The 25,014-nt window shown below is 45.6% G+C and overlaps 1 protein-coding gene across 1 annotated transcript; it reads right to left on the bottom strand.

Annotated features, from left to right (window-relative positions):
- Window positions 1-525: 525 nt before the first annotated feature.
- Window positions 526-2,783, bottom strand: LOC123107557 (purple acid phosphatase 15). The gene is made up of 5 exons (XM_044529530.1): window positions 2,342-2,783; window positions 2,087-2,278; window positions 1,246-1,994; window positions 887-1,171; window positions 526-787 (listed from the first exon to the last, which is right to left on the bottom strand). The coding sequence occupies exons 1-5, from the start codon at window positions 2,604-2,606 to the stop codon at window positions 617-619; spliced, it is 1,662 nt and encodes a 553-aa protein (XP_044385465.1). The 5' UTR covers window positions 2,607-2,783; the 3' UTR covers window positions 526-616.
- Between the last annotated feature and the right edge of the window lie 22,231 nt (window positions 2,784-25,014).

Below are 25,014 nucleotides of genomic sequence, written 5' to 3' on the forward strand. Positions count from 1 at the left end.
CGGGCACATGTGGAGGGTGAGCGTGGCGACACAGGGTTAGCTGCGCGAGATTGGAGGGTGGGGTGGGGAGCTTCGCGAACCGGGTTTTTTTTTGGCTAGATCCAACGGCCGGTGCTACTGGTGTCGGGGGGCTAGCATGCGACCGTTCGAAATTTGGGCCGGCTGGCCGGCGCCTAGCACTGCCCTACATGAATCCATGTGTGAACCAACCTATGGTTAAGATGGTTAGGTGGACAGTGGTATCCCTAACCCACCAGAGTTCAAATCCTGGTGCTCGCATTTATCCTGAATTTATTTCAGGAATTCCGGTGATACGCTCTCAGTGGGAGGAGACGTTCCCGTCGACTACGAGGAGCCTACGGTGACTTCGTAAAATCTCAAGATGATATGCCGGCTCAGTCTCTCGGAGGTGCTCATAGGGGTAGGGTGTGCATGTGTGCGTTCATAGGGGTGAGTGTATGCGCGATTATATGAGCGCTTACGTCTGTACTGTGTTCAAAAAAAAAACATGAATCCATGTTTTAGTTGCTACTGTATTTCTTTTTATTTCCACGCTTGGGCGAATCATCTATAAAGTTGCCATTACACCGCGCGATCTACTCCAGCAGTACAGCAGTTAACCTCCCGATTCCCGTGTGGTGTTTTGTCGACCGTGTGCCGGCCTGGTCGAGTTGTGCTTGTGCAAGCACCTGTGCGGCTCCCGGACAATGTAAATCTCATCTCCGGCGCTTCCGTAGTGGTCCTGGTTCCTGTGCCATCTCCACAGAGCGTGCGTCTCGTTCTTCACCTGCATGAGAACACATTGCGTCGTCTCACATCGGTCAAACGAACATATATCTAGCTGGTCAGAATTCTCTTGGATCTTGTTTTCCTCGTACGTACGTACCTCGAGGATGCCGTGGCCGAAGCTGCTCTCCCGGTAGGCGCTGTAGTCCGGCTGCCGGTCCCAGCAGAACCTGCCGGCGGCCGGGCCGGACGTGAAGTTGAAGGCGCAGAAGCAGCCGATGAAGGCGTTGGGCTTGGGCCGCGGGTCCGGGCAGTGCCCCGGCTCGTCGGCGTGGGTGGTGGCCATCTTCTCCCGGTTCCCGCCGTCGCCCACCGAGATGTGCACCGCGCCGCACGGGTCCAGCGTGTAGTTGAACACCCGGTTGGAGCGCTCGTACGCGTGCACCTGCATCACAGCAAGCAACTGATCACTCTTCACTCTCGGCTGCTTTGCTAATGTCCAGAGGTTGTGATCGATACATGGCCGGTGAAGGCGATGTCGAGGCCGTGGGAGTAGAGCAGCTCCTCCATGGCCACTCTCATGCACTCCACCTCCCTGTAGTGAGCCTTGTAGGTGGTGTACCATGGCGCGTGCCAGCCGGCGACCAGCCAGGGGGTCACCGCCCTGTCCACCTTCGCCAGGTCCTTCACCAGCCATCTGTACTGCTCCCCTGACCTGCTGTAATCGGCGTAGGCGGCGAGCATGATGAAATGGATCCCGCCGGCGTCGAACGAGTAGTAGAAGGGGGAGAAGGAGCCGCTCTCCGTCGACGGGAACGCGAACCGGGAGCGGTAGGCCGCGAACGTCTTGTTGCCGATCTGCTCCTCTATCTCATGGTTCCCTTCCACCACCATCATCGGCGTGCCCGACGTCACCGCCTCCATGTACCTTCCCCAGTAGTCCCAGCGCGGCTGGTACGTCTCGTGGATGGGCGTCGACTTGCCGAACGCGCACGAGTAGCAGTCCGCTCCGGTGCCGTTGGTGAGGTACATGTTGGCGTAGCACACGTCGCCGACGAGGAGGACCAGGTCGGGCCGGTTGCTGACCATGTGGTCCACGGTCGAGGTGGTGTTGTACGTGAGCCCGAGGTCTCCCACCACGGCGATCCTCCCCGGGTAGCTCCGCGGCCCCACCGCCGGCATCGTCCGGAACGCGTGGACGGCGCTCATCGCCCCCGGGATGCCCGGGTCGCCGCACTGGTAGTAGTACTTCGTCGCAGGCTCAAGCCCTGCATGCAGATTTTTATATTTCATTGCACTCCCAAAAAAAAATGCAAAAAAATGATTGTGGAACAGGGGATCAACGAACGACGGCGGTCACCTTGGAGGCGGACGTGGTGGATGATGCCGGAGGTGTAGTTCTGGAGGCCCTCGAAGGGGTAGAGCTGGCTGTACACGAGCGCGTCGCCGGTGGCCTCGTGAACCAAAGAATCGGCGGCGAGCCCGTAGCGCACGACGCTGGCGACCGTGCCGGGGTTCAGCGGCTTGACGGTGCCGCCCATCTGGAATTCGCCTGCGGAACCAAGAATCAATGCCATCCAATCCAAGAATCAGAGTCCGGTGAGCAGCTTACTACCGGTGATCCAGGAGACCCAGGCAGAGGTGGGAGCGGCGGAGAGCGCGACGGTGATCTGCTCGGGAGCCCAGCCCGTGGCCCGGCGCTGCACCCGGGGGTCCGTGTCCGGCAGGTCCACCGCGTGGCCCCTGTCTTTCCGCAGCGCCACCGTCACCGGCCGCGACGGGCCGGTGAGCGTCGACGCCGGCTCAGCAGCCGCCGCCACCGCCGCCGCGAGCAGCAGCAGCAGCCGCAGCGACCCCCACCACATGGTGTTGCTTGGCATTGAGAGAATTGGGATGATTTTGGCAGGAAACTTACAGGAATCGGGCAGAGGAGGTTGGGAGCCGGAAATGGAATTCGGTGGGTCTTCGTCCAGCGTCTAGAACTTGCCGCCCATCTTGGACCGGCGAGATAATAAACGAGCAAAGTTTGCCGCCTGCGCTTTGGTGCCTTGTGAACGTCAGAACGTGCAGGCAGCTGCACTAGCCGAGTTTGGACTTTGGACACCTTCGTCCCATGCATGACTCATGTTCTACAAAATGTAGCTTGAAACTAAAGCGCAAAGCAACAAAATATGCAGCTATGGCTCGTCAACAAAACTTCAAGCCTTTCACAAAAATAAAACAAACTAAAGTTCAAGCCGGTTAATAAGGTCTAAAATGATCAACATATACTCCCTCCGCTTCTAAATACAAGCCCTTCTAGAGATTTCAATACATCCACATACGGATGTATATAGGCATATTTTACAGTTTAGATTCACTCATTTTGCTTCGTATGTAGTCTGTATTTGTAACATTCCAAAATTCTAAATTTTGAAATGTTATATTAAATAAATAGATTTGATTGATTGTTTGATTGTGTTGTGGTTGCTTGTGTGAAATTGAGTGAAATTTGAAACTTTTTAAAAGTTAAATGAGAGGGAATAAAGTGACTTTCCCAAAACTTTCACTTTGCTTTCTGATCTCCAAGAATTCAAATTTATTTCATCACAAAACCCTAGAGAGAAGATGACATGACTTCTTCCATTTAAATAAATGAAAAGGGTTGTTGAAAAGATTTGAATTTCATTTGGAAATATTTCAAATTCATAAACTTTAAGCAACTCAATGATTTCCATCAGAGAAGATAAAATGACTTCTTCAAAAAATATGAAATATGATTTCGTAGTTTAAAATAATCAAATTTAAAGTCCTTTTGAAATTATTTTCAATTTGGAGTTATTTGGGTTTTATTCAAATTATTTTTCTCCAAAAATAAAATAAATGCAAAATAGGGTAAAATGATTCTCTACATCAAAAAATTGGAGATAAATAAATTTTAAATCATTTTGGTATTTTGAAAATGATTTTTATTGGGTTTTATTGCATCAGTAGCACTCTCTGCTTTATTTAAATTTTTGTGTATTTTAGTTGGTACTAGAAAAATGTTCATGCTGTAGAAAATAGTTTTCTGAAAATTTGGATATATAATATGTCTATATAAAAGTTTATTTTATTTTCTTTATTTGCTTTTCCTTCTATTTCTATTTAAAAAAACTGTACATACGGCCCATAATTATTTGTCGCCCAAATGCGTAGCATAGTCGCAGTGGGCACCTCATCTTTTTTTCTCCTAAATGGGCCAGGCCTAGCCAGCCTTTTTCTTCCTAGATTTTTTTGTTCTTTCTTCCTTTGGCAAAAAAGCTGAAGATCGTACACGCGGGGCCGGCCGATGGCCTTTAGGCCCGTGCGAGGCGTTTCGGTTTTCTCTCTGTTTCGTTTATTTTCATCTATGTTTAGTCAAAGGTATCTTTCTCATTCGATTCGGATTAAATTAATATTTTGGTTTGACTAGATTCATTAAATAAAAATATGTTTCTCCTCTCCGACGGGACTTCTGAAAATTGTCTCCTCTCTTTGAAGTCGTCTTTCTTCTACCTTATAAAGGTATCTTTCTTCGTTTTTATTCTTTTTATACTTTCACAATTTATTATTTCTAGACTAGTACAGTAGAATAATTAGATTACCAATTAGTCTCTGTATTTATATATTAGACCTAGAATTCTTTTAGCCATACCTATTTTTCCTCCGTAAAACAGCTTGGTCCTGATTTTTTAAATAGCCATAACTTTTCACCCATTCATCCAAATTAGATGAAACCAACGCCTATAGTTTTGTTTTGTTTTCACATATCCAGTGAATCTGTCACATCAACTTTTTGAAATTTTGAAATTTTGAAATTTGTTCAGATTCATATTCAAACTTCTTTTGATCATAATTTGAGTTTCGTAACTCTGATTTAGTTGATTCTTTTCGCAAATCGAAGCTCTTGACCTAAAATTTCTGATAAGACCAAATTCACCCAATTTTGGTACTGTTAGAAATTGTTTTCTATTGCGAGAGTTATTTGTCTGTTTTATGCAAGTTCTCTAAGATATTTTCTTCGATTTTTTTGCATGAGTGCTTATGTATGCAATTGCTTGCTTACGATATATTAACCGGAGTGTGACGAGTAGAACTATCAGGAATTATGAGTGTGAATCATCTTCATTAACAGTACAAGGCAAGTCCACACTTTGATCATATTTTTCATACCCAGTTTTTATGCATTAGTTCCAACCCTCAAACATTGCATGAGTAGGATGTGTAACATGTGGGTATTTTGGGAAGTAGATGATGAAGTAGAACCTATGGCCCTTTTATTATCAAACTCTGGGAGTTACTTCTATGTTATGTTTATACTGCTATGCTATGCTCGTAGACGTGGATTGGTTGAGTGTATCCCTGACAGATGTGGGAATTGTTAATTAAGGGTTAACTTAAGGTGGCTACTTAAATACACATCTGAGTGGATTGGTTGTGGGCACCTGAAGAATCCAGTGTTGTCCTAGGATATCTCGGAGTACCCGTGTGATCATCCTATGGTTCGCCACCCAGGCTCGAAGGGATCATAAGATTATTCATGCTAGAAACTCCCTTGTGCAGCCACAAGCCATTATGGGCTCTGGCATAGTTGAGTATATTGCGTGACCTCTTTCAGTGGTAGGCTAGCAGATGTAGGGGAAAGTAGGTGTAACTGTCTACCCAGAGTAAAGAGTAAATGCTTCTGAAAGACTGTGTCTCGTTCATCCATTTCTCAAACACCATGTAGTGCAGAAAACCAACGGATGAGATCGAGTCTTGTGGGGAAAAGTGCGCAAACCTCTGCAGAGTGTACAAACTAATCATGGTTAGCCGTGTCCCCCGTTATGAACATCTTGAGTATCTGGTACTTGAATTATTGATTTGATCTCATCACTTTACTTAATTAATTTGTTGGGTTATAATTGATTATTTTGGGATTGAGTTGGAGGAACCTTAATAATTTTTCAACCAACTTTGTAGTTAAATAAAATATATTTGTTTGTTGTAGGGAAAATTAGCTTTATGAAAAACTAAACTTTGAGCCTCCACCAGCCAAATATGCATATAGAGATAGCCATTCTCGTTTTTATCCTATGGTGTGAATTTGCCAGTACATTCAATGTACTGACCTACATGGCTGCAACATCTCATGTTGCAGAATTATCTTATGATGAGTAAGTGATACGTTAGGGTTACGATTTCTACACTCAACTTTGTCGTTGGTGTTGATGGGAATCCACAACATTGTTGTTACTTCCGCTATATGGATTGAGATAATAGTATTTATGTTACTTTATACATGTGATTTACCTCTGTTATAAATCCTTGAGTACTGTGTGTGTCAGCATACCGATCCAGGGATGACACTTAAGCACAGAGACTTGATCCATTCGGGTCGGTTCGCTACAAGATGGTATCAGAGCACATGTTGACTGTAGGACGTGACCCCTAGAAACTGGCAAGCCCATATGAAAGATTTTTTCTAAAACCTTATTTTTAAAATGATCTTCTACCTCTCTTCTTTTCTGAGCTTTATCAAATATTCCCTTTTAGTTAGACTATACCCTTTTCCCCTTTTTTACCACACGAACATTCGACTAATGAGATCACTCCAAGAAGTACAAGATATCAGACAACTAAGACCACTTTGGAATGAAGAGGATTTTACTGAGCATTATAATAATGAAACTACGACGGTTGAAGACTCTGAAGACTAGGGAAATTTGAAGGCTTTGAAGAATTTCCAGATTGGTATGACCTAGGAAGGCTACCCTTATGGAACTTGTCAGACTATGGAAGGTGTCAATACCCAAGATCAAGGTGTGTCGGAGAAATACTGGAACATGAAGCGTTAAAACTCAAAGTTTTGTCAAGAAAACCCTAAGGCAGGAGATACCAACTATGGTATGATAGCTCATGGCAAAGATATGGGCATAAACATGGATATCCATGATGTTATCGCCCGCTTATGCTATTGTCACCATGCTGAGTTAAGCATACGTTTCTTCGGAAGGATTGGATGACAAAAGGGCTAATGGAGCACCTATCAACAAAAGATGAAGTTTTAACCTTAGCCAGTGTATCACTGGGATCTGGAGTATTACATCAAGAAGTTTAAGATGGACCTGCAAGAAGCCGTATTTGGCAAGGAAGCATTTCGTGAAGAACTCAGGACCGAGAAGCTGAAAGTAGCCAAGCTGGGGGAGCAAAACCTCGAGATACTGGAGCAAACTGAAGGATAGTAGGACCAAGGTTCATGCCAAGGATGTTGAAACCCAGAAGTTTCGAATGCAACTCCAGAATATTAAAGGATGTCACGAGAAACTTTTTGTCAACAGAGAGGATCTGGCAAAAGAACTTGAGAAGGACAAACACGATCGGAAGAATCCATCGGAGACATGAACAAGACTTGAAGAGTTTGGCGATTTTGAAGATTTATTTGACCTTTAGAAGACTAAACCCCTATTATATACCTACATTAGATGTGACGTTTGTGAGCTGTCATTTGTTTGATGTTTTTTTGATAGACACCAAAAAAATCTATCCTTTCAAAACTATTGTTTGTATTGTGTGTATCCCTCCCTATCGCTCTCTCTCACCCCAAAACCCTTGGACCCAATAGAGGATGAATGGAGATGAACTCATATTTTCTGGATCGATAAGTCAATTGGAGACAGACCTATGGATTCAGAACATGGAAGATCATATGGAGAATGACACTATAGCCGGAAAGGATATGGCCCAGCATGCTCTTCAGTGCTTTGAAAGAGGTGCTGCTACTTGGTGGAGGATGTACCAAACCATCAATGGATGGCAAGGAGTAACCACTTGGAAAGAATTTAAGTTCTCTGCAAAGGTCTCGACTTGTGTCCTAGAAGTTGAAGCCTTATGGAAATGATATAAAGAAACCTTGTGCATGCAAGCTCTGTGGAGCAATAGGACACAACCATAAAGAACACAAGGATGAATGCCCTCATTGTGAAGAAAGTCACCCAGAGGAAGAATGCCCCACTAGGTAGGTAACTTGTTTCTTGTGTGAAGGGACTACCCACTACCCTGCTTAGTGTCACATTTACCCCCATGGTACAAAGAACCATACAACAAAAGAAAGAAGCAATGAAAGGAGCCCTCATGGAAATTTTGGAAGAACCTGTGATGAAGGAAGAGGTGGAGGACACACCCAAAGAAGTCCCAATTAAACCCCACATCAAGTCATGCTATTCATGTGGAGAAGAAGGACACATCTCCCAAAATTGTCTGAATGGGGACCTAGTAGAATTCCCGACAGAGGAAGTAGAGTATGACCCATAGGAAAGAGAAGCCCTGATTGGAACGAAAAAGTCCAAGAAGAGAAATAGATTGGATTCCAGGAAGGACCTGAGTCATATCACCTGTTTCAAGTGCAAGGAGTCAGGGCACTACTTCAGCAGTTGCCCAAAAAGGACGCCGAGGACCCAAGGAGGCTTTGAAATCACAAGGAAACCTCGAGACTTGTCAGAAGTAATATGTTTCGGTTGAAATGAAGCAGGGCACTTTGCCAGAGATTGTCCCAAAGAGAAGGAGGCTTGTGCTAAATAGTTGAGTTTGCAACAAAACAAATATAGTAGTAGTAGTGGGAACCTTTCTTTTATATTGAGGTGTTGAGTTGAGGCATGTAATGGAAGGGCAGGAGATTGTAATAAATTGAGAATCAATAAAGTTAACATCGTTGGAACTAATTTGATTTTATGAGGAGTTACTCTATGAAGAAAGATTTTGACCATTTTTGAGGATATGAGAAATATGGTCTATGGATGAATTTGTGCATTCAAGGGTGGTAGTACCCTGTGAGGACACTTGACCCCTGGAAAGGATAATGATGTTCCACGGAGTGTACTTCATAAGTATAAGTTTTATCTCGATATGTGGGATACCCCAAGAATATGAAGAGATGAAGTACTATTGGATATAAAGGAGGTATAATGTTGGTAATATGGAACAATTGTAACTCCATGATGACTCTGAGTAATCACGTCTTGGTTTGGTACAAATAGAAGGAAGGGAGATAGTACAATTGGATGGATTTAAGAATGCTAGGAAGCTGGATGTTGGAATAATGATCGGTTGCCCCCGATGATGATTTCAAGGTTTGCAAGTGATGTGATGGGCCATAACCCACAGGCCTCAGGACCTGCCAAGAAGCAAGCACACTCTTGCTGAAGGAAAAACCCTAGAAGAAGTTACGACTTTAACAACAAACGATCTTATAGGATTTTGCGCAAAACCTTAGAGTTGTGAAGGAACTATAGATGTTTGTTTGGCTTGTAGAATCAATGGATTTTTACGAACTTAGTTCATCGACAAGAGAAATTATGCAATGCTCGTCAGGAAGACCGAGTGTTAGAATGCGAGATTCGCTAAACCATATACAAGGTAATGATTTGGGTGCGGAATGGATTGATCACCATACCGACTTACTCTTATTATTCGCCTTGCTATATGGGATGGTAAATCTGAGTGAATTATGAAGGAAATATGCCCTAGAGGCAATAATAAAGTTATTATTTATTTCCTCATATCATGATAAATGTTTGATATTCATGCTAGAATTGTATTAACCGGAAACATAATACATGTGTGAATACATAGACAAAAATAGTGTCACTAGTATGCCTCTACTTGACTAGCTCATTGATCAAAGATGGTTGAGTTTCCTAGCCATAGACATGAGTTGTCATTTGATCAACGGGATCACACCATTAGGAGAATGATGTGATTGACTTGACCCATTTCGTTAGCTTAGCACTTGATCATTTAAGTTTACTACTATTTCTTTCTTCATGACTTATACATGTTCCTATGACTATGAGATTATGCAACTCCCGAGTACCGAAGGAACACTTTGTGTGCTATCAAACGTCACAACATAACTGGGTGATTATAAAGGTGCTCTACAGGTGTCTCCAATGGTGTTCGTGGAGTTGGCATAGATCAAGAATAGGATTTGTCACTCCGATTGTCGGAGAGGTATCTCTGGGCCCTCTCGGTAATGCACATCGCTATAAGCCTTGCAAGCAATGTGACTAATGAGTTAGTTGCGGGATGATGCATTACGAAACGAGTAAAAGAGACTTGCTGGTAACGAGATTGAACTAGGTATTGAGATACCGATGATCAAATCTCAGGCAAGTAACATACTGATGACAAAGGGAACGACGTATAATGTTATGCGGTTTGACCGATAAAGATCTTCGTAGAATATGTAGGAACCAATATGAGCATCCAGGTTCCGCTATTGGTTATTTACTGGAGACATGTCTCGGTCATGTCTGCATAGTTCTCGAACCCGTAGGGTCCGCACGCTTAAAGTTCTGTGACGATCGGTATTATGAGTTTTTGTGTTTTGATGTACCGAAGGTAGTTCAGAGTCCCAAATATGATCACGGACATGATGAGGAGTCTCGAAATGTTCGAGACGTAAAGATCTGTCACGGCCCTGGCTTAGCCTTTGCTTGACCTTGCTTGATCATCATGGCATCATGTTTAATTCTTGAAAAGTTGAAATGGGGGCTGTTCAAACCCTGGCACCAGAACCAAATCAAATAGGTTCAACTTAAAAATATTTTCAGTGAATCCAAAATGCCCTCTGGAAATGTTCATGATTTTTGATAAAGGTGAAAACCTCTGACAAAAATGATGAACATATTTATAGGCCATTCCTGGATTTTTGAATTAACCCATAATGTATTTGAATTGGACATTTAAATTTTATAAATATTTTAAATGTCCAAATACTCATGAGCTGAAATGGTTACTGGTGGAAATATTCCAAACAGTGCCCACAAGCAAGCTCATGATTTTTGAAAATGCTCTGGCATTTTATTTAGAAGCCAAAACATTTGCAGAAAATAGAAAAAGAAAACAGAAAAGAGAGAGAGACAGAGTTAGAGCTTACCTCTCGCCCTGGCCTGGCCCAGCTCGGCCCAGCCCACTGGCTGCTGCCAGTCATCCCCCTCCTCTCGCCAGGAGGACGAGAGGCGCGTGCCCGGCGCCCGCAGCCACACGCCGGCCACCTCCTGCTTCTGCCGACACCCAGGACGCCGTCTACGAGTGCCACACACTCTCCCTCATCCCCCTCTCACTTTTCTCACTCTCCCATGGCTTCCCCCCTTCGCTGCTCTCTCCCCGAACGCGCCCGCCGCCGCTGACGACCACCACCGCGGCCACCGCCTCCCCCTCGCCTCTCCAACATGTCCAGAAGCTCCGCCGCGACGCCCTCGCCCTCCCCACCGAGCCATGCTTCGTCGGAGGCCCTGCATCGCCGCCACCGGGTCGTCTTCAACCTCGGTACCTGCCGGACGCCATTCATCGATTCGCCTCGCTCCAGTCGCCCCCGAGCCCACTGATCTGCTCATCGACCTCCCTGTGAGCTCCGCCGCTTTTCCCCTCTTCTTTCCCACGCGTTTGCACCCTCTAGGCCCTAGTTCCACCATGGCCGAAGCTCGTCTCCGCTCGAGCTTGTCGCCGGCGTCGCTCCGGCGACCATTTGGTCATCTCGTGCTACCCAACATGCTTGTCGCATCGCGTAGTGCCTCGCTAGCGCCTCAGTTCCCGCGATTGCACGCTGTAGCCCAAACCCCGCACATGGCCGAACTCCAGCCGCCGCCTTGGAGCTCGCCGCCGTTGGCTCTGGCCACGATAGACCCGGCCTCCACCCCCACTAGACGCGCGCCTGCAAGAGCTCTCCAACGAGCCCAAGAACGGCCTCGCCCGTGCCCTGTGGGCGTTTTCCGAGCCGCGCCACCGTCTCGGGCCTCGCCGACGTCGAGTCGCCGGCGGGTTTGACCCCGCTGACCATTGACTGGGTGGGCCCAGTTTGACTCCCCGGGTCACTGACATGTGGGCCCCAGGCCACTAATTAAACTAGGATTAGTATTAGTTTAACACTAACTAACTTTAGTTAGTTAACTAACTACTGGCCAGTGGGTCCCACTGGTCAGGTTTGACCTGGACCGCGTCTGTTGACCAGATGACGTCAGCATGATGCAAGGCTGACGCAGTAATGCTTTTCTGTATTTTAAATAAATTTAAATGATTTATTTATTTTCATAAAATCCCCTAAACTTCGAAAAATCATAGAAATTCAACCGTAACTCCAAATAAGATAAATTATATATGAAAAATTATCAGAAAAATTCAAGGAATCCATCTGTACCATTTCATGCATGTTTGAACAATGTTTGTCCTCTGTTTTGGACAAAACAAATAAAGGGCATTTAAATAATCATATATGGAGTTGGAATTTGAATCTTGTATTCACACCAACTTTATTTAAATCATAACTAGATGCATTAGCTCAAATCACAGTATATTGCCATGTCATTATCATGCATCATATTGTCGCATATCCATTGATTGTGTTCTTCTCTATTGATGGTGGTTGTCCCCTCTCGATAGACGTTGTACCGACGCTGTGATCGTTGACACTGATGAAGACCCAATGATATCTCCAGAAGTGCCAGACAAGCAAAACCCCCTTGTTCATTCCGATACAATCCCAATCTCTCGCTCCTGCTCTCTTTTACTGCATTAGGACAACAATGATTCAACTGTTACATGCTGCGGTAGTTAAACCCTTTTCTTCTGCATGACCTGTCATTGGCACAGTAAATAGATGAAACCCACTAGCATGAGTAGGAGTTGTTTGAGCCCTGATGTGCCTACTCATTCATGTTTGTTTGTCATGCCTGCTACTGCTTAGAGTTGAGTCAGGTCTGATTCATCGGGGATGAATCAGAGGTGTGTAAACATGTCCTACTGTTGAGAGCTAAGTGTGTGAACATGATTTGGTAAAGGTAGCGGTGAGAGGCCATGTAGGAGTACATGGTGGGTTGTCTCATTGAAGCCGTCCTTAGGAACTGAGTTCTGTGTCTGTGATCCATGAAACAGTTACTACCACGCATTGGGCCCGAAACCAATGGACCCTCTCGGCTTCTTGATCACCCTTGTCCTCTGTCCAGGAGTTGCAACTAGTTTCTGGTGTTTATAGGATATGTGCTGGCGGCCGTGCGTAGCGCTGACCCTAGGGGTGGGCTATGATGCGGTAGATACACCGTGGCACGGTGTACCGGGCGCCCGTTTGGTGTCTCGGGAACCCTGTTCACATCGTTCGGGGCCGTATGTGGAAACCTCGGCCGGATTCCCTGCGGATGGAACCTGGATAGGCGATAAACCTGGACTAGAGACTTGAGTGTTTAGGTAGGCCATGGCCGACACCCTCGTTGGGCTTCCGCTTGAAGGTTGACGAGTACATGTCGTGTAAATGGCGGTAAGTGGTGAGAGCGTGTGTGAAGAAGTACACCCCTACAGGGTTAACATCATCTATTATAATAGCCATGTCCGCGGTAATGGACTTCTGGGTTGCCTATAACAGTTCATAGACAAGTGAAAGTGGATACTCTAAAACTCGCAAGATAAGTGTGAGTGCTATGGATGGCCTTCTCGTAGGGAGACGGGAGAGGATCCATAGTGGTGTATTGAATGGTGAATATGTGGACTCATGTGCGCTACCTCAAAAGAGTTGCTTGCAGTCGTAGTTTAGGTTAGCCACTGAGTCAAAGCCGGCTTGCTGCAGTCAAACTCCACCACCCCCCTTGTTGATACCGATGCATATGTAGCTAGTTCTGATGTAAGTCTTGTTGAGTACTTCTGTACTCACGTTTTCTTAATTTATGTTTTGCAGAGAGACTTCAGTCTAGCTAGTAGTTCCGTGTGGACTTCGACATTTAACTTGATACCTCAGCTACGATCCTGTGTCCTCGGCAGGATCTGATAGATAGTCAGGCTTCTCAGCCTTTTTCATTTGTAGATGTCTGTACTCACACATGTTAAGCTTCCGCATGTGTTTGACTTGTATGCTCTGAATGTTGGGTCATGAGACCCATGTTTGTATTATCTCGCTCCTCGGAGCCTAATGAATAAATACTCTGAGTCATAGAGTCTTGTTGTGATGCCATGTTGTATTGCACATATTGAGCATATTGTGTGTATGATTGAAATGCTTGGTATGTGTGGGATCCGACAACCTAGTGGTTTATCCTTGGTAGCCTCTCTTATGGGGAAATGTAGTCTTGTGCTTCCATGAGCCATAGTAGTCCGCTACAGCCTGGTTCATCGGAGTCCTGCTAGCCCAGCACTACTGCTCCGGAACACTTGACTGGCCGACATGTGATTCACTTCGTTCCTGTGTCTGTCCCTTCGGGGAAATGTCACACGGTGACCTCCGGAGTCCTGCCTAGCCTGCTACAGCCCGGTTCACCGGAGTCCTGTTAGCCCAGTACTACAGCCCGGATTCGCACGCTGCTGACCGACATGCTCGATGTTGATTCATGTATGCCTGTCCCCGTAAGTTAGTGCCACTTTGGGTTCATGACTAGTCATGTCGGCCCGGGTTCTCTGTCATATGGATGCTAGCGACACTATCATATACGTGAGCCAAAAGGCACAAACGGTCCCAGGCCATGGTAAGGAGACACCCGTTGGAATACCGTGCGTGAGGCCGCAACGTGATATGAGGTGTTACCGGCTAGATCGATGTGACTTGGAATCGGGGTCCTGACAGCTTTGGTATCAGAGCCTGACTGTCTGTAGGATTACCAAGCCAAACTGGTCGAAGTTGTGTCTAGAAATGCTTTAGTTATGTAGGGGAATTGATTGTGAAAGGGAACGTAAGGCTCTTTTTACTCCTTTACCTTATGGCCTTCTGATCTGAGTCATCCTCTTCTCTTCTACGGGGTTTAAGAACTAGGCCTTCTAATCTATCTATCAGGATGACGTGTTACTAATCCATAGACTTATATGATTGATGGATTCAATTCTTAGTTCAGTTCCTACTATTTCTGTGTGTTGACAGTTGATCTCGGAACCTTGATATTGTGTTATTGAGTGGTTATGCCGCCATTTTGCATGATGTCTCAAATCATTTTGCGCATTTACAGCCGTTATGCTGTCCGAGTCATCCCAGGTCTCTACATAGTCTGATGCAGTTGCAAATCCTTTCTTTCCGTTCCCGATGTCCTTTTGGGCCAGATTAAGCACACTACACGGTCTGTGAGGTACTCCGTTGCCTCAGCGTATATGTTGGAGCTACTATTATGACCCTAGGTGCCTTATGAAACCATCTAGTCATCTAGCCATGTTTGGTGTTCTAGTGTGATGATTCTGGCCACCATTCTCGAAAGCATCCCGTGATGCCATTTAGTAGTAGGTATTCTATTCCCGGGTTCTTGAACCCGAGATTCACTCTACTTGCCTCATGTTGATAGTGTTGCTAGTTCCTTTAGGATATTAGTAACCTTCGCATTAGTCCTCGAGGTCCGTGGTATTTCCTTCTTCCAAATACTATGAACCACTTATGGCAGAAGTTTGTTGGACCAAAAGATCACAACAGGAGGGCTCTTGATGAGTTCCCCATTTTATATTGTGACTCTGCCAATCCTACCTCTCTGCATTGGTTATCCGGAAGAAATATGTTGAATTTGTTCGGCATACTAATCCAGGCATCCACAACTCAGAAAATCGTATGTTCCTTTGAGTTGTCCCTCTTTAGTTGTTTTCTGGCCCTCGGCTATCAATTGATAGTAAGGAGTAGCTGGCAATCATGGTTATCGATGCCTATTACTCTAGTGGTTCGTCAAGCCATTCTATTCCGGAATGACTAGGAGAAACAAACTCTAGTACCTCGTCCATATCTAGGATTGGGTCAAAGTAGTTGTGTTCTGTTCTGCAGATCAAATGCCAATCCAGCTTTTGCTCTGTTCTATCCAGGAGTATTACCCCCTTTATGTCAGGATTTCCATGAGAATTGCACCATCTCTTATGCACTCTTGACGCAGTGATACTTCTCGCCATCATCATTCTCTCCTCGGTTCCGTGTTGTTGCAACCAGAGTACCGACAAGTGAACCATGATATGTGAAGTCAATACTCCTAGCAACTAGTTGCTTGGTAGTTAATGGACATTAATATCATTCTTAGCATGTTGGTTATCGAATCACTATTCTAGGATTGATCGTGCTATCTTGTCCTTATTTCTGGTGCACCCTTCGATCTTTGAGTTAGGATTGAATCCCTTACCCTTCTGATCATGTCTTCTTGCCTTGAAAAGCAAGATTGTTCTCAAGCTTAGAGACATATCGGTGGTTCGTGATTTTCTGAAAATCTTCTCGGAAGTGTTACTAGGTTGTCACCTGACCGATATGTTGAGTTCGTGATCAAGTTGGTTTTCCAATAAACCACTCTTTCGCCAAAAATCTGTGTTGGATATCCCTGAGCTAGTTGGTTGAGCTAGACAACAACTTGGAGAGTTGGAAGATAAAAGGCTTTGCCGAATTTGGTTCTTTCTGAAGGGATATCTTTGTGTTGTGTGTGTGTTGAAGAGAGATGATATCTTCATCAATTGTTCCTCGTGATCGGTTGTTGAATCTATCGTCTTGTCCAAACCTTGATTTGAGTATGGGCTATCATCAAATCAAATCAGAACCAATGATGCTCGTAATGTTGTCTTACTTGTGGTTGTTTCCTCGAGCATACACCATTATATCTTTGGGTCTGGCCAATGCTAACACCTTGTTCACATAGTTGTGGAATTCCATTTTATGGAAATCTCGATAAATTGTTGTTGAGCCATCGACAACATCTTTATCTTTTCCATGATTCTGTTGGACATCAAGCTAGCGTTGGAAGCTTGTGTAAGCATTTCTTTGTGTTTCGTTCATGAAGCATATGTTTGGATGAAAGATGTGACTTCCTCTAATTCATGTGCATCTGATGTAAGTTGCCGCCGTGAATTCGAGAAAGTTTGTTTTTGCTTCCTCTGGAATCATCCCAAGTCAATCATGCATGTGCGAAGTATTCTATGGTCTGATAGACTGGTCATCTACATTCTATACGTATCCCTAGCACACCAAGCCACTGATTGAGTTGTTCAAGGAGAATAAGTTTCTTCTTAAGAGTTAGACCTACGCAAGGACTTCGATATCCTCATTGATGGTTCCCCCTGAACTCAGTAGTGTTTCATTTTAAGACTACCAGGTGACCATGCTTGTCTAGGACAGCGTGTTCACATGCTTGTAGCAGAACCGGCTCATGTTTTGGAGCTTACTACCGTAGTTCATTCCCCCGAGAATCTCGCAACGTCGTCTCGTCGATTTGTGTTGCAAACCTTCATTTTTCCTTTCTAGACTCGATGAGGCTGGAATATCCTGACACCAACCAGATCTGAATCTCAGGCAGATATGATGGTTGGAGCATTTTCCAAGAACTATAATATTGGTCTCTCGATAACCGGTAAAGTGGATGTCGTGGCCAACACATCCAGCCGGAAGACCTATTATTGTAGTATCTCTGTCGGTGTCAAAACCGGCGGATCTCGGGTAGGGGGTCCCGAACTGTGCGTCTAGGCCGGATGGTAACAGGAGGCAAGGGACACGAAGTTTTACCTAGGTTCGGGCCCTCTCGATGGAGGTAAAATCCTACGTCCTGCTTGATTAATATTGATGATATGGGTAGTACAAGAGTAGATCTACCACGAGATCGGAGAGGCTAAACCCTCGAAGCTAGCCTATGGTATGATTGTTGTTCTCTATGTTGTCCTACGGACTAAAACCCTTCGGTTTATATAGACACCGGAGAGGGTTAGGGTTACACAAAGTCGGTTACAATGGTAGGAGATCTGCATATCCGTATCACCAAGCTTGCCTTCCACGCCAAGGAAAATCCCTTCCGGACACGGGACGAAGTCTTCAATCTTGTATCTTCATAGTCCAGGAGTCCGGCTGAAGGTATAGTCCGGCCATCCGGACACCCCCTAATCCGGGACTCCCTCAATCCCGATTGAAGAACGTTGGCCACTTTCCCATAAGGATCTCGCAGGATCTGCCTCCGTAGTTATTCCTTATGGATTCTTAAGCTTCCGAAGTCTGACCTTTTACTTGATGTTCTAGTTATCAAACCATATCTACAAATGGTTTGCGCTAGCACATCAAGGAAAACATTAGAAGCGGGGTGCTAAATGTCTCTTGGTCGATCATCCAGATTTCGTTCCCTTGGCCTCGCTAAGGTGAAATCTGAGAAAGCGGTGTCTTTCTATGCATCTGCATTGTCCATCACTATTTGTCAAAGTAGTAAGATGTGTTGCCAGGATCCTCGACACGGATGTTGGTAGAACCTTGATGAATATGGAAATGCTCAAGTTCCTGAGAGCACGCACAAGCAAAATCATCCCTTGCGTTGTCTTCAACAAGGTAGTCCACATCCTCCATCCTAGTCCGAGTATGCCATTTCCTTGAGCTATTTCAAACGATCAGTTGTAAATTGCCTTAAGCTGGAATGAAGAGTTTCAATGATCTATGGATCAAAAGTAATTCTTTTTGCCACTTAAGGGAATATCTCTGCGAGGCACCTTCTTTAAGGTGTCTCGTTGTGGTATCATGGCAACCCAACTCCTCGCTACATTGACACCGTTCACCACCCTCCTAGGTGTGGGAATTCCGCTACTTATTTAAACCTTGTCATTTGCTCATCTCCATCATTCTTGATGTGTGTATCGTTTCTCATCTCGACAGATGTCGCTATGTATCATTCTAAGAGTTGATCGTCGGTTGATCGATCTTCAAGAAGATCGATTCTTCGAGAGTTTCTTTTCTTTCCATTATCGTGTTGGATGGAGTTCTTGGAGCAAGACATCGAGACAAAGATGGTGATCGTGTCAACATTCCTATGAAGTGCAACCTAGATCGTGAAGACCGTGTTAGCCTTGTGTCCCCTCTGTCTTCTTACCTCACGTCCTGAATCTCGGGATGAGATGCTTGTTTAGTGGGGGTGAGTTGTCATAGCCCTGGCTTAGCCTTTGCTTGACCTTGCTTGATCATCATGGCATCATGTTTAATTCTTGAAAAGTTGAAATGGGGGTTGTTCAAACCCTAGCACCAGAACCAAATCAAATAGGTTCAACTTAAAAATATTTTCAGTGAATCCAAAATGCCCTCTGGAAATGTTCATGATTTTTGATAAAGGTGAAAACCTCTGACAAAAATGATGAACATATTTATAGGCCATTCCTGGATTTTTGAATTAACCCATAATGTATTTGAATTGGACATTTAAATTTTATAAATATTTTAAATGTCCAAATACTCATGAGCTGAAATGGTTACTGTTGGAAATATTCCAAACAGTGCCCACAAGCAAGCTCATGATTTTTGAAAATGCTATGGCATTTTATTTAAAAGCCAAAACATTTGCAGAAAATAGAAAAAGAAAACAGAAAAGAGAGAGAGAGAGTTAGAGCTTACCTGTCGCCCTGGCCTGGCCCAGCTCGGCCCAGCCCACTGGCTGTTGCCAGTCATCCCCCTCCTCTCGCCAGGAGGACGAGAGGCGCGTGCCCGGCGCCCGCAGCCACACGCCGGCCACCTCCTGCTTCTGCCGACACCCAGGATGCCGTCTATGAGTGCCACGCACTCTCCCTTGTCCCCCTCTCACTTTTCTCACTCTCCCATGGCTTCCCCCCTTCTCTGCTCTCTCCCCGAACGCGCCCGCCGCCGCCAACGTGCACCACCGCGGCCACCGCCTCCCCCTCGCCTCTCCGACATGTCCAGAAGCTCCGCCGCGACGCCCTCGGCCTCCTCACTGAGCCACGCTTCACCGGAGGCCCTGCATCGCCGCCATCGGGTCGTCTTCAACCTCGGTACCCGCCGGACGCCGTTCATCGATTCGCCTCGCTCCGGTCGCCCCCGAGCCCACTGATCTGCTCATCAACCTTCCTGTGAGCTCCGCCGCTTTTCCCCTCTTCTTTCCCACGCGTTTGCACCCTCTAGGCCATAGTTCCACCATGGCCGAAGCTCGTCTCCGCTCGTTCTAGTCGCCGGCGTCGCTCCGGCGACCATTTGGTCATCCCGTGCTACCCAACATGCTTGCCGCATCGCGTAGTGCCTCGCTAGCGCCTTAGTTCCCGCGATTGCACGCCGTAGCCCAAACCCCGCACATGGCCGAACTCCGGCCGCCGCCTTGGAGCTCGCTGCCATTGGCTCCGGCCACGATAGACCCGGCCTACACCCCCACTAGATGCGCGCCTGCAAGAGCTCTCCAACGAGCCCAAGAACGGCCTCGCTCGTGCCCTGTGGGCATTTTCCGAGCCGCGCCACCGTCTCGGGCCTCGCCAGCGTCGAGTCTCCGGCGGGTTTGACCCCGCTGACCATTGACTGGGTGGGCCCAGTTTGACTCCCCGGGTCACTGACATTTGGGCCCCAGGCCACTAATTAAACTAGGATTAGTATTAGTTTAACACTAACTAACTTTAGTTAGTTAACTAACTACTGGCCAGTGGGTCCCACTGGTCAGGTTTGACCTGGACCGCGTCTGTTGACCAGATGATGTCAGCATGATGCAAGGCTGACGCAGTAATGCTTTTCTGTATTTTAAATAAATCTAAATGATTTATTTATTTTCAGAAAATCCCCTAAACTTCCAAAAATCATAGAAATTCAACCATAATTGCAAATAAGATAAATTATATATGAAAAATTATCAGAAAAATTCAAGGAATCCATCTGTACCATTTCATGCATGTTTGAACAATGTTTGTCCTCTGTTTTGGACAAAACAAATAAAGGGCATTTAAATAATCATATATGGAGTTGGAATTTGAATCTTGTATTCACGCCAACTTCATTTAAATCATAACTAGATGCATTAGCTCAAATCACAGCATATTGCCATGTCATTATCATGCATCATACTATCGCATATGCATTGAGTGTGTTCTTCTCTATTGCTGGTGGTTGTCCCCTCTCGATAGACGTTGTACCGACGCTGTGATCGTTGACACTGATGAAGACCCAATGATATCTTCAGAAGTGCCAGGCAAGCAAAAACCCCTTGTTCATTCCGATATAATCCCACTCTCTCGCTCCTGCTCTCTTTTACTGCATTAGGACAACAACGATTCAACTGTTACATGCTGCGGTAGTTAAACCCTTTTCCTCTGCATGACCTGTCATTGGCACAGTAAATAGATGAAACCCACTAGCATGAGTAGGAGTTGTTTGAGCCCTGATGTGCCTACTCATTCATGTTTGTTTGTCATGCCTGCTACTGCTTAGAGTTGAGTCAGGTCTGATTCATCGGGGATGAATCGGAGGTGTGTAAACATATCCTACTGTTGAGAGCTAAGTGTGTGAACACGATTTGGTAAATGTAGCGGTGAGAGGCCATGTAGGAGTACATGGTGGGTTGTCTCATGGAAGCCGTCCTTAGGAATTGAGTTCCGTGTTTGTGATCCATGAAACAGTTACTACCACGCATTGGGCCCGAAACCAATGGACCCTCTCGGCTTCTTGATCACCCTTGTCCTCTGTCTAGGAGTTGCAACTAGTTTCTAGTGTTTATAGGATATGTCACTACTAGGGAAAAGGCTAGCAGCGGCGCGGGTTTTAGGCCTATCAGCAGCGCTGGTGCCCGCACTACTAATAAGGCGCTACAGCTAACTCTTAGTAGTAGCGCTGCCTGTACCCGCGCTACCACTATTGACTATAGCAGCAGCGCTTTTCAGGAACGTGCTGCTATTACTTAGCTGTAGCGATTTCCCGGTCCAACGCTACTGTTATATTCACCATTTCCCATTCCAGCTTCGATAAACTACAATTTCCAGATACTAGGTACTACTAGGTACTACTAGATATCAATTTCATAAAGCATTATAGGTACTAGGTAGTACTCCCTCGGTTCGAAATTACTCGTCGTGGTTTTAGTTCAAATTTGAACTCAAACCACGACGAGTAATTTGGAACCGAGGGAGTACTAGATAACAATTTCATATATACTCAACATGCATCCTCAAGCAGTACAAGGTGACATCGACGACAATCATCATATTTAGTTCTAGATGATATCGACGACGATCATCATATGTAGTTCTACATGATATCGACGACGATCATCATATGTAGTTCTAGATGATATAGCCACACACACATATGTAGTTCTAGATGATATCGACGACGATCATCATCCTCAAGCCTGGGCGGTGGGTGTTCCTGATAGTAATTAGGATGGCCTGTCCAGCACGAAGATTCTTGCCAACGAGGAATCTCTTCCACCCAACCGAGTTCAAGTGTGTGCGACCATCTGTGCCCATGCGGTAAGTACATGTGGTGACGGAGCCCCTTGCGGTAAGGCGTAGTCCAACTGAGCCTTCTTCATCAGGCTCGATACCACAACTCACAGATAGGTTCTTTGGCAATCTCTGAATAAGAAAAACATATCAATTAATAAATAGCCTCACACATACTCTTGCAAATATATTTCTATTAAGTCTAGATTTCTACACTATCAAAAGACATAGTACTATGCATTTGTACTAATTAATCATGAATTCTACTAATAAGTATATATATGGATTATCTACACTATTAATAGTTCCTTGGATTCTACACTAATAAGCATGTGATCAGACTCTACACTAAAGTATATCATCGACTAGATTCCACAAAGCATATCATTGGACTCTACACTAAGCATATCACCGGATTCACTAAGCATATAATCGGATAATTTGCATTTGTAAGTATAACAATAGAGCATATATATATCATCAAATTACTACATGCAGTACGTATAACATACCATTTCATGCCGATCGACCATGGTACTTGTCAGGCGGGTCACGAATGGCACCCCGACAAAGTCATCACGTGGCGGAATTATGTCCCATAGGTTGCACACCTCCTCCTCGCTCAGCCTCATTCTTTGAGCTATGATGGCTTCATGAAGTGGGTTCTCATCATCTTCATTGAGTGGGTCCTCATTATCTTCATCATCTTCGTCATCTTCATCATCTTCCACCAGGTTGATATAAATGACAACCAGCTTGGGTCTTTCTGCTCTGAAGGAGAATCTGATCAACTCACCACCAGTAAGACGCATGCGAGCGAGGAAACGGGCCCATCCATCTCCTCCAATCTGCGACATATTGCGTCCTTTCTCGACCTCCATAGTGTACGGCCCCCCAGGAGCCTCAAATGTCACAGTGTCTCCTGTCAGCTTGTTGAATTTCAACCTCACATTGCATGGGACGATCTGTGTAAGAAAAGCAAAATGACACAATGCAGTAATGCCAACACTAAAAATAAAATAGTTGTTACATTTCATCTAATTTCTTACCGCCGCATGACGAAAACTCGGATGGAAGTAGATGCCGAACAGCTTGCCAGTTGCAAGGCTGCTGGCGCACCTTGACTTGCACAGTCGACATAGTGGTGCTGGTGGTGGCGCCATTTTCCTAAAGCAATATGAGCAAAGGATTAACGATTCACTTCACAGGAAACAAGTGGCAAATTTAACTAAATTGGCACCTACATTTTGCCAAAAAATAACTTATTACAAAAAAACTAAATCGAGCATACTAAATCAACTAAATCAACTAGCATACTAAATCCACTAGCATACTAAATCCACTAGCATACTAAATCAACTAAATCAAAATGTTCTAAATCAACTAGCCTACTAAATCAACTAAATCAACTAGCCTACTAAATAAACTAAATCAAAATGTTCTAAATCAACTAAATCAACTAGCCTACTAAATCAACTGAATCATATCAACTAAATCAAAATGTTACATATGAAAGCCTACTAAATCAAAATGTATCAGGGAGGAGGGACAAGGAGGGGCTACTCGAGGAGGGAGAAGATAGTAGGACGGAGGAGGAAGGCGGAGCGAGGAGGGGCCGGCCGGCGGCGAGTGGAGGGAGGACGGATCGAGGAGGAAGGCGGAGCGAGGAGGGGGCGGCCAGCGGCGAGTGGAGGGAGGACGGAGGAGGAGGCCGGTACCGAGTCCAGCGAGGAGGATGAGGCGACAATGGCGTAGATTGGGGGAGGGGCGACGGGGGAGGACCGGCGGCACGGGGGGTGAGGAGGAGACTGTGAGTGTGTGTGAGTGTGATCTGTGGATGAGGCTAGTGAGTGGGGGAGATGGAATGGAATAGCAGTAGCACGCTATAGGTAAACGCGCTACTGCTAAACTACCTATCAGTAGCGCCTTTCGGCATGAACGCGCTACTGCTATGTGTCAGTATGTAAAAATAGACATAGACATAAAAATACGCTGCTGCTACGTTACGTTGAATGCGCTGAATGCGCTGAATGCTCATTGATTTTTGTAGTTAATTTAGCAGTAGCGATTATTGCCTGAATGCACTGCTGCTACATTACGTAGCAGTAGCGTTGTTTATTTTAACGCGCTGCTGCTATAACTGGCCTCGCGGTGGCGTCGTTGGAATTTTAGCAGTAGTGCTTCTTGGAGTGCACGCGCTACTGATAAACTTGTTTCAGCAGCGAGTTTCCATGGCCCGCGCTACTGCTACTTAGCAGCAGCGCCTGATTTTAAAGCGCGCTTCTGGTAAGATTCTGTGTATAGGCTTTTCCCTAGTAGTGTGTGTTGGCGGCCGTGCGTAGCGCTGACCCTAGGGGTGGACTATGATGCGGTAGATACACCGTGGCACGGTGTACCGGGCGCCCGTTTGGTGTCTCGGGAACCCTGTTCACATCGTTCGGGGCCGTATGTGGAAACCTCGGCCGGACTCCCTACGGATGGAACCTGGATAGGCGATAAACCTGGACTAGAGACTTGAGTGTTTAGGTAGGCCGTGGCCGACACCCTCGTTGGGCTTCCACTTGAAGGTTGCCGAGTACATGTCGTGTAAACGGCAGTAAGTGGTGAGAGCGTGTGTGAAGAAGTACACCCCTGCAGGGTTAACATCATCTATTCGAATAGCCATGTCCGCGGTAATGGACTTCTGGGTTGCCTATAACAGTTCATAGACAAGTGAAAGTGGATACTCTAAAACTCGCAAGATAAGTGTGAGTGCTATGGATGGCCTTCTCGTAGGGAGACGGGAGCGGATCCATAGTGGTGTATTGAATGGTGAATATGTGGACTCGTGTGCGCCACCTCAAAAGAGTTGCTTGCAGTCGTAGTTCAGGTTAGCCACTGAGTCAAAGCTGGCTTGCTGCAGTCAAACTCCACCACCCCCCTTGTTGATACGGATGCATATGTAGCTAGTTCTGATGTAAGTCTTGCTGAGTACCTTTGTACTCACATTTGCTTAATTTATGTTTTGAAGAGAGACTTTAGTCTCACTAGTAGTTCCATGTGGACTTCGACGTTTAACTTGATACCTCAGCTACGATCCTCTGTCCTCGGCAGGATCTGGTAGATAGTCAGGCTTCTCAGCCTTTTTCATTTGTAGATGTCTGTACTCAGACATGTTAA

Source organism: Triticum aestivum, chromosome 5A, assembly GCF_018294505.1.
Source record: "Triticum aestivum cultivar Chinese Spring chromosome 5A, IWGSC CS RefSeq v2.1, whole genome shotgun sequence".
Classification (NCBI taxonomy): Eukaryota; Viridiplantae; Streptophyta; class Magnoliopsida; order Poales; family Poaceae; genus Triticum; species Triticum aestivum.

What these genes read in the sequence shown, in the direction of transcription:
- LOC123107557 (XM_044529530.1), bottom strand. Translation starts at nt 2,606, where the DNA reads ATGCCAAGCAACACCATGTGGTGGGGGTCGCTGCGGCTGCTGCTGCTG. An exon ending in CTGGGTCTCCTGGATCACCG is followed by an intron (nt 2,279 to 2,341) that starts GTAGTAAGCTGC and finishes TTGGTTCCGCAG; the next exon opens with GCGAATTCCAGATGGGCGGC. An exon ending in ACATCGCCTTCACCGGCCAT is followed by an intron (nt 1,172 to 1,245) that starts GTATCGATCACA and finishes GCTGTGATGCAG; the next exon opens with GTGCACGCGTACGAGCGCTC.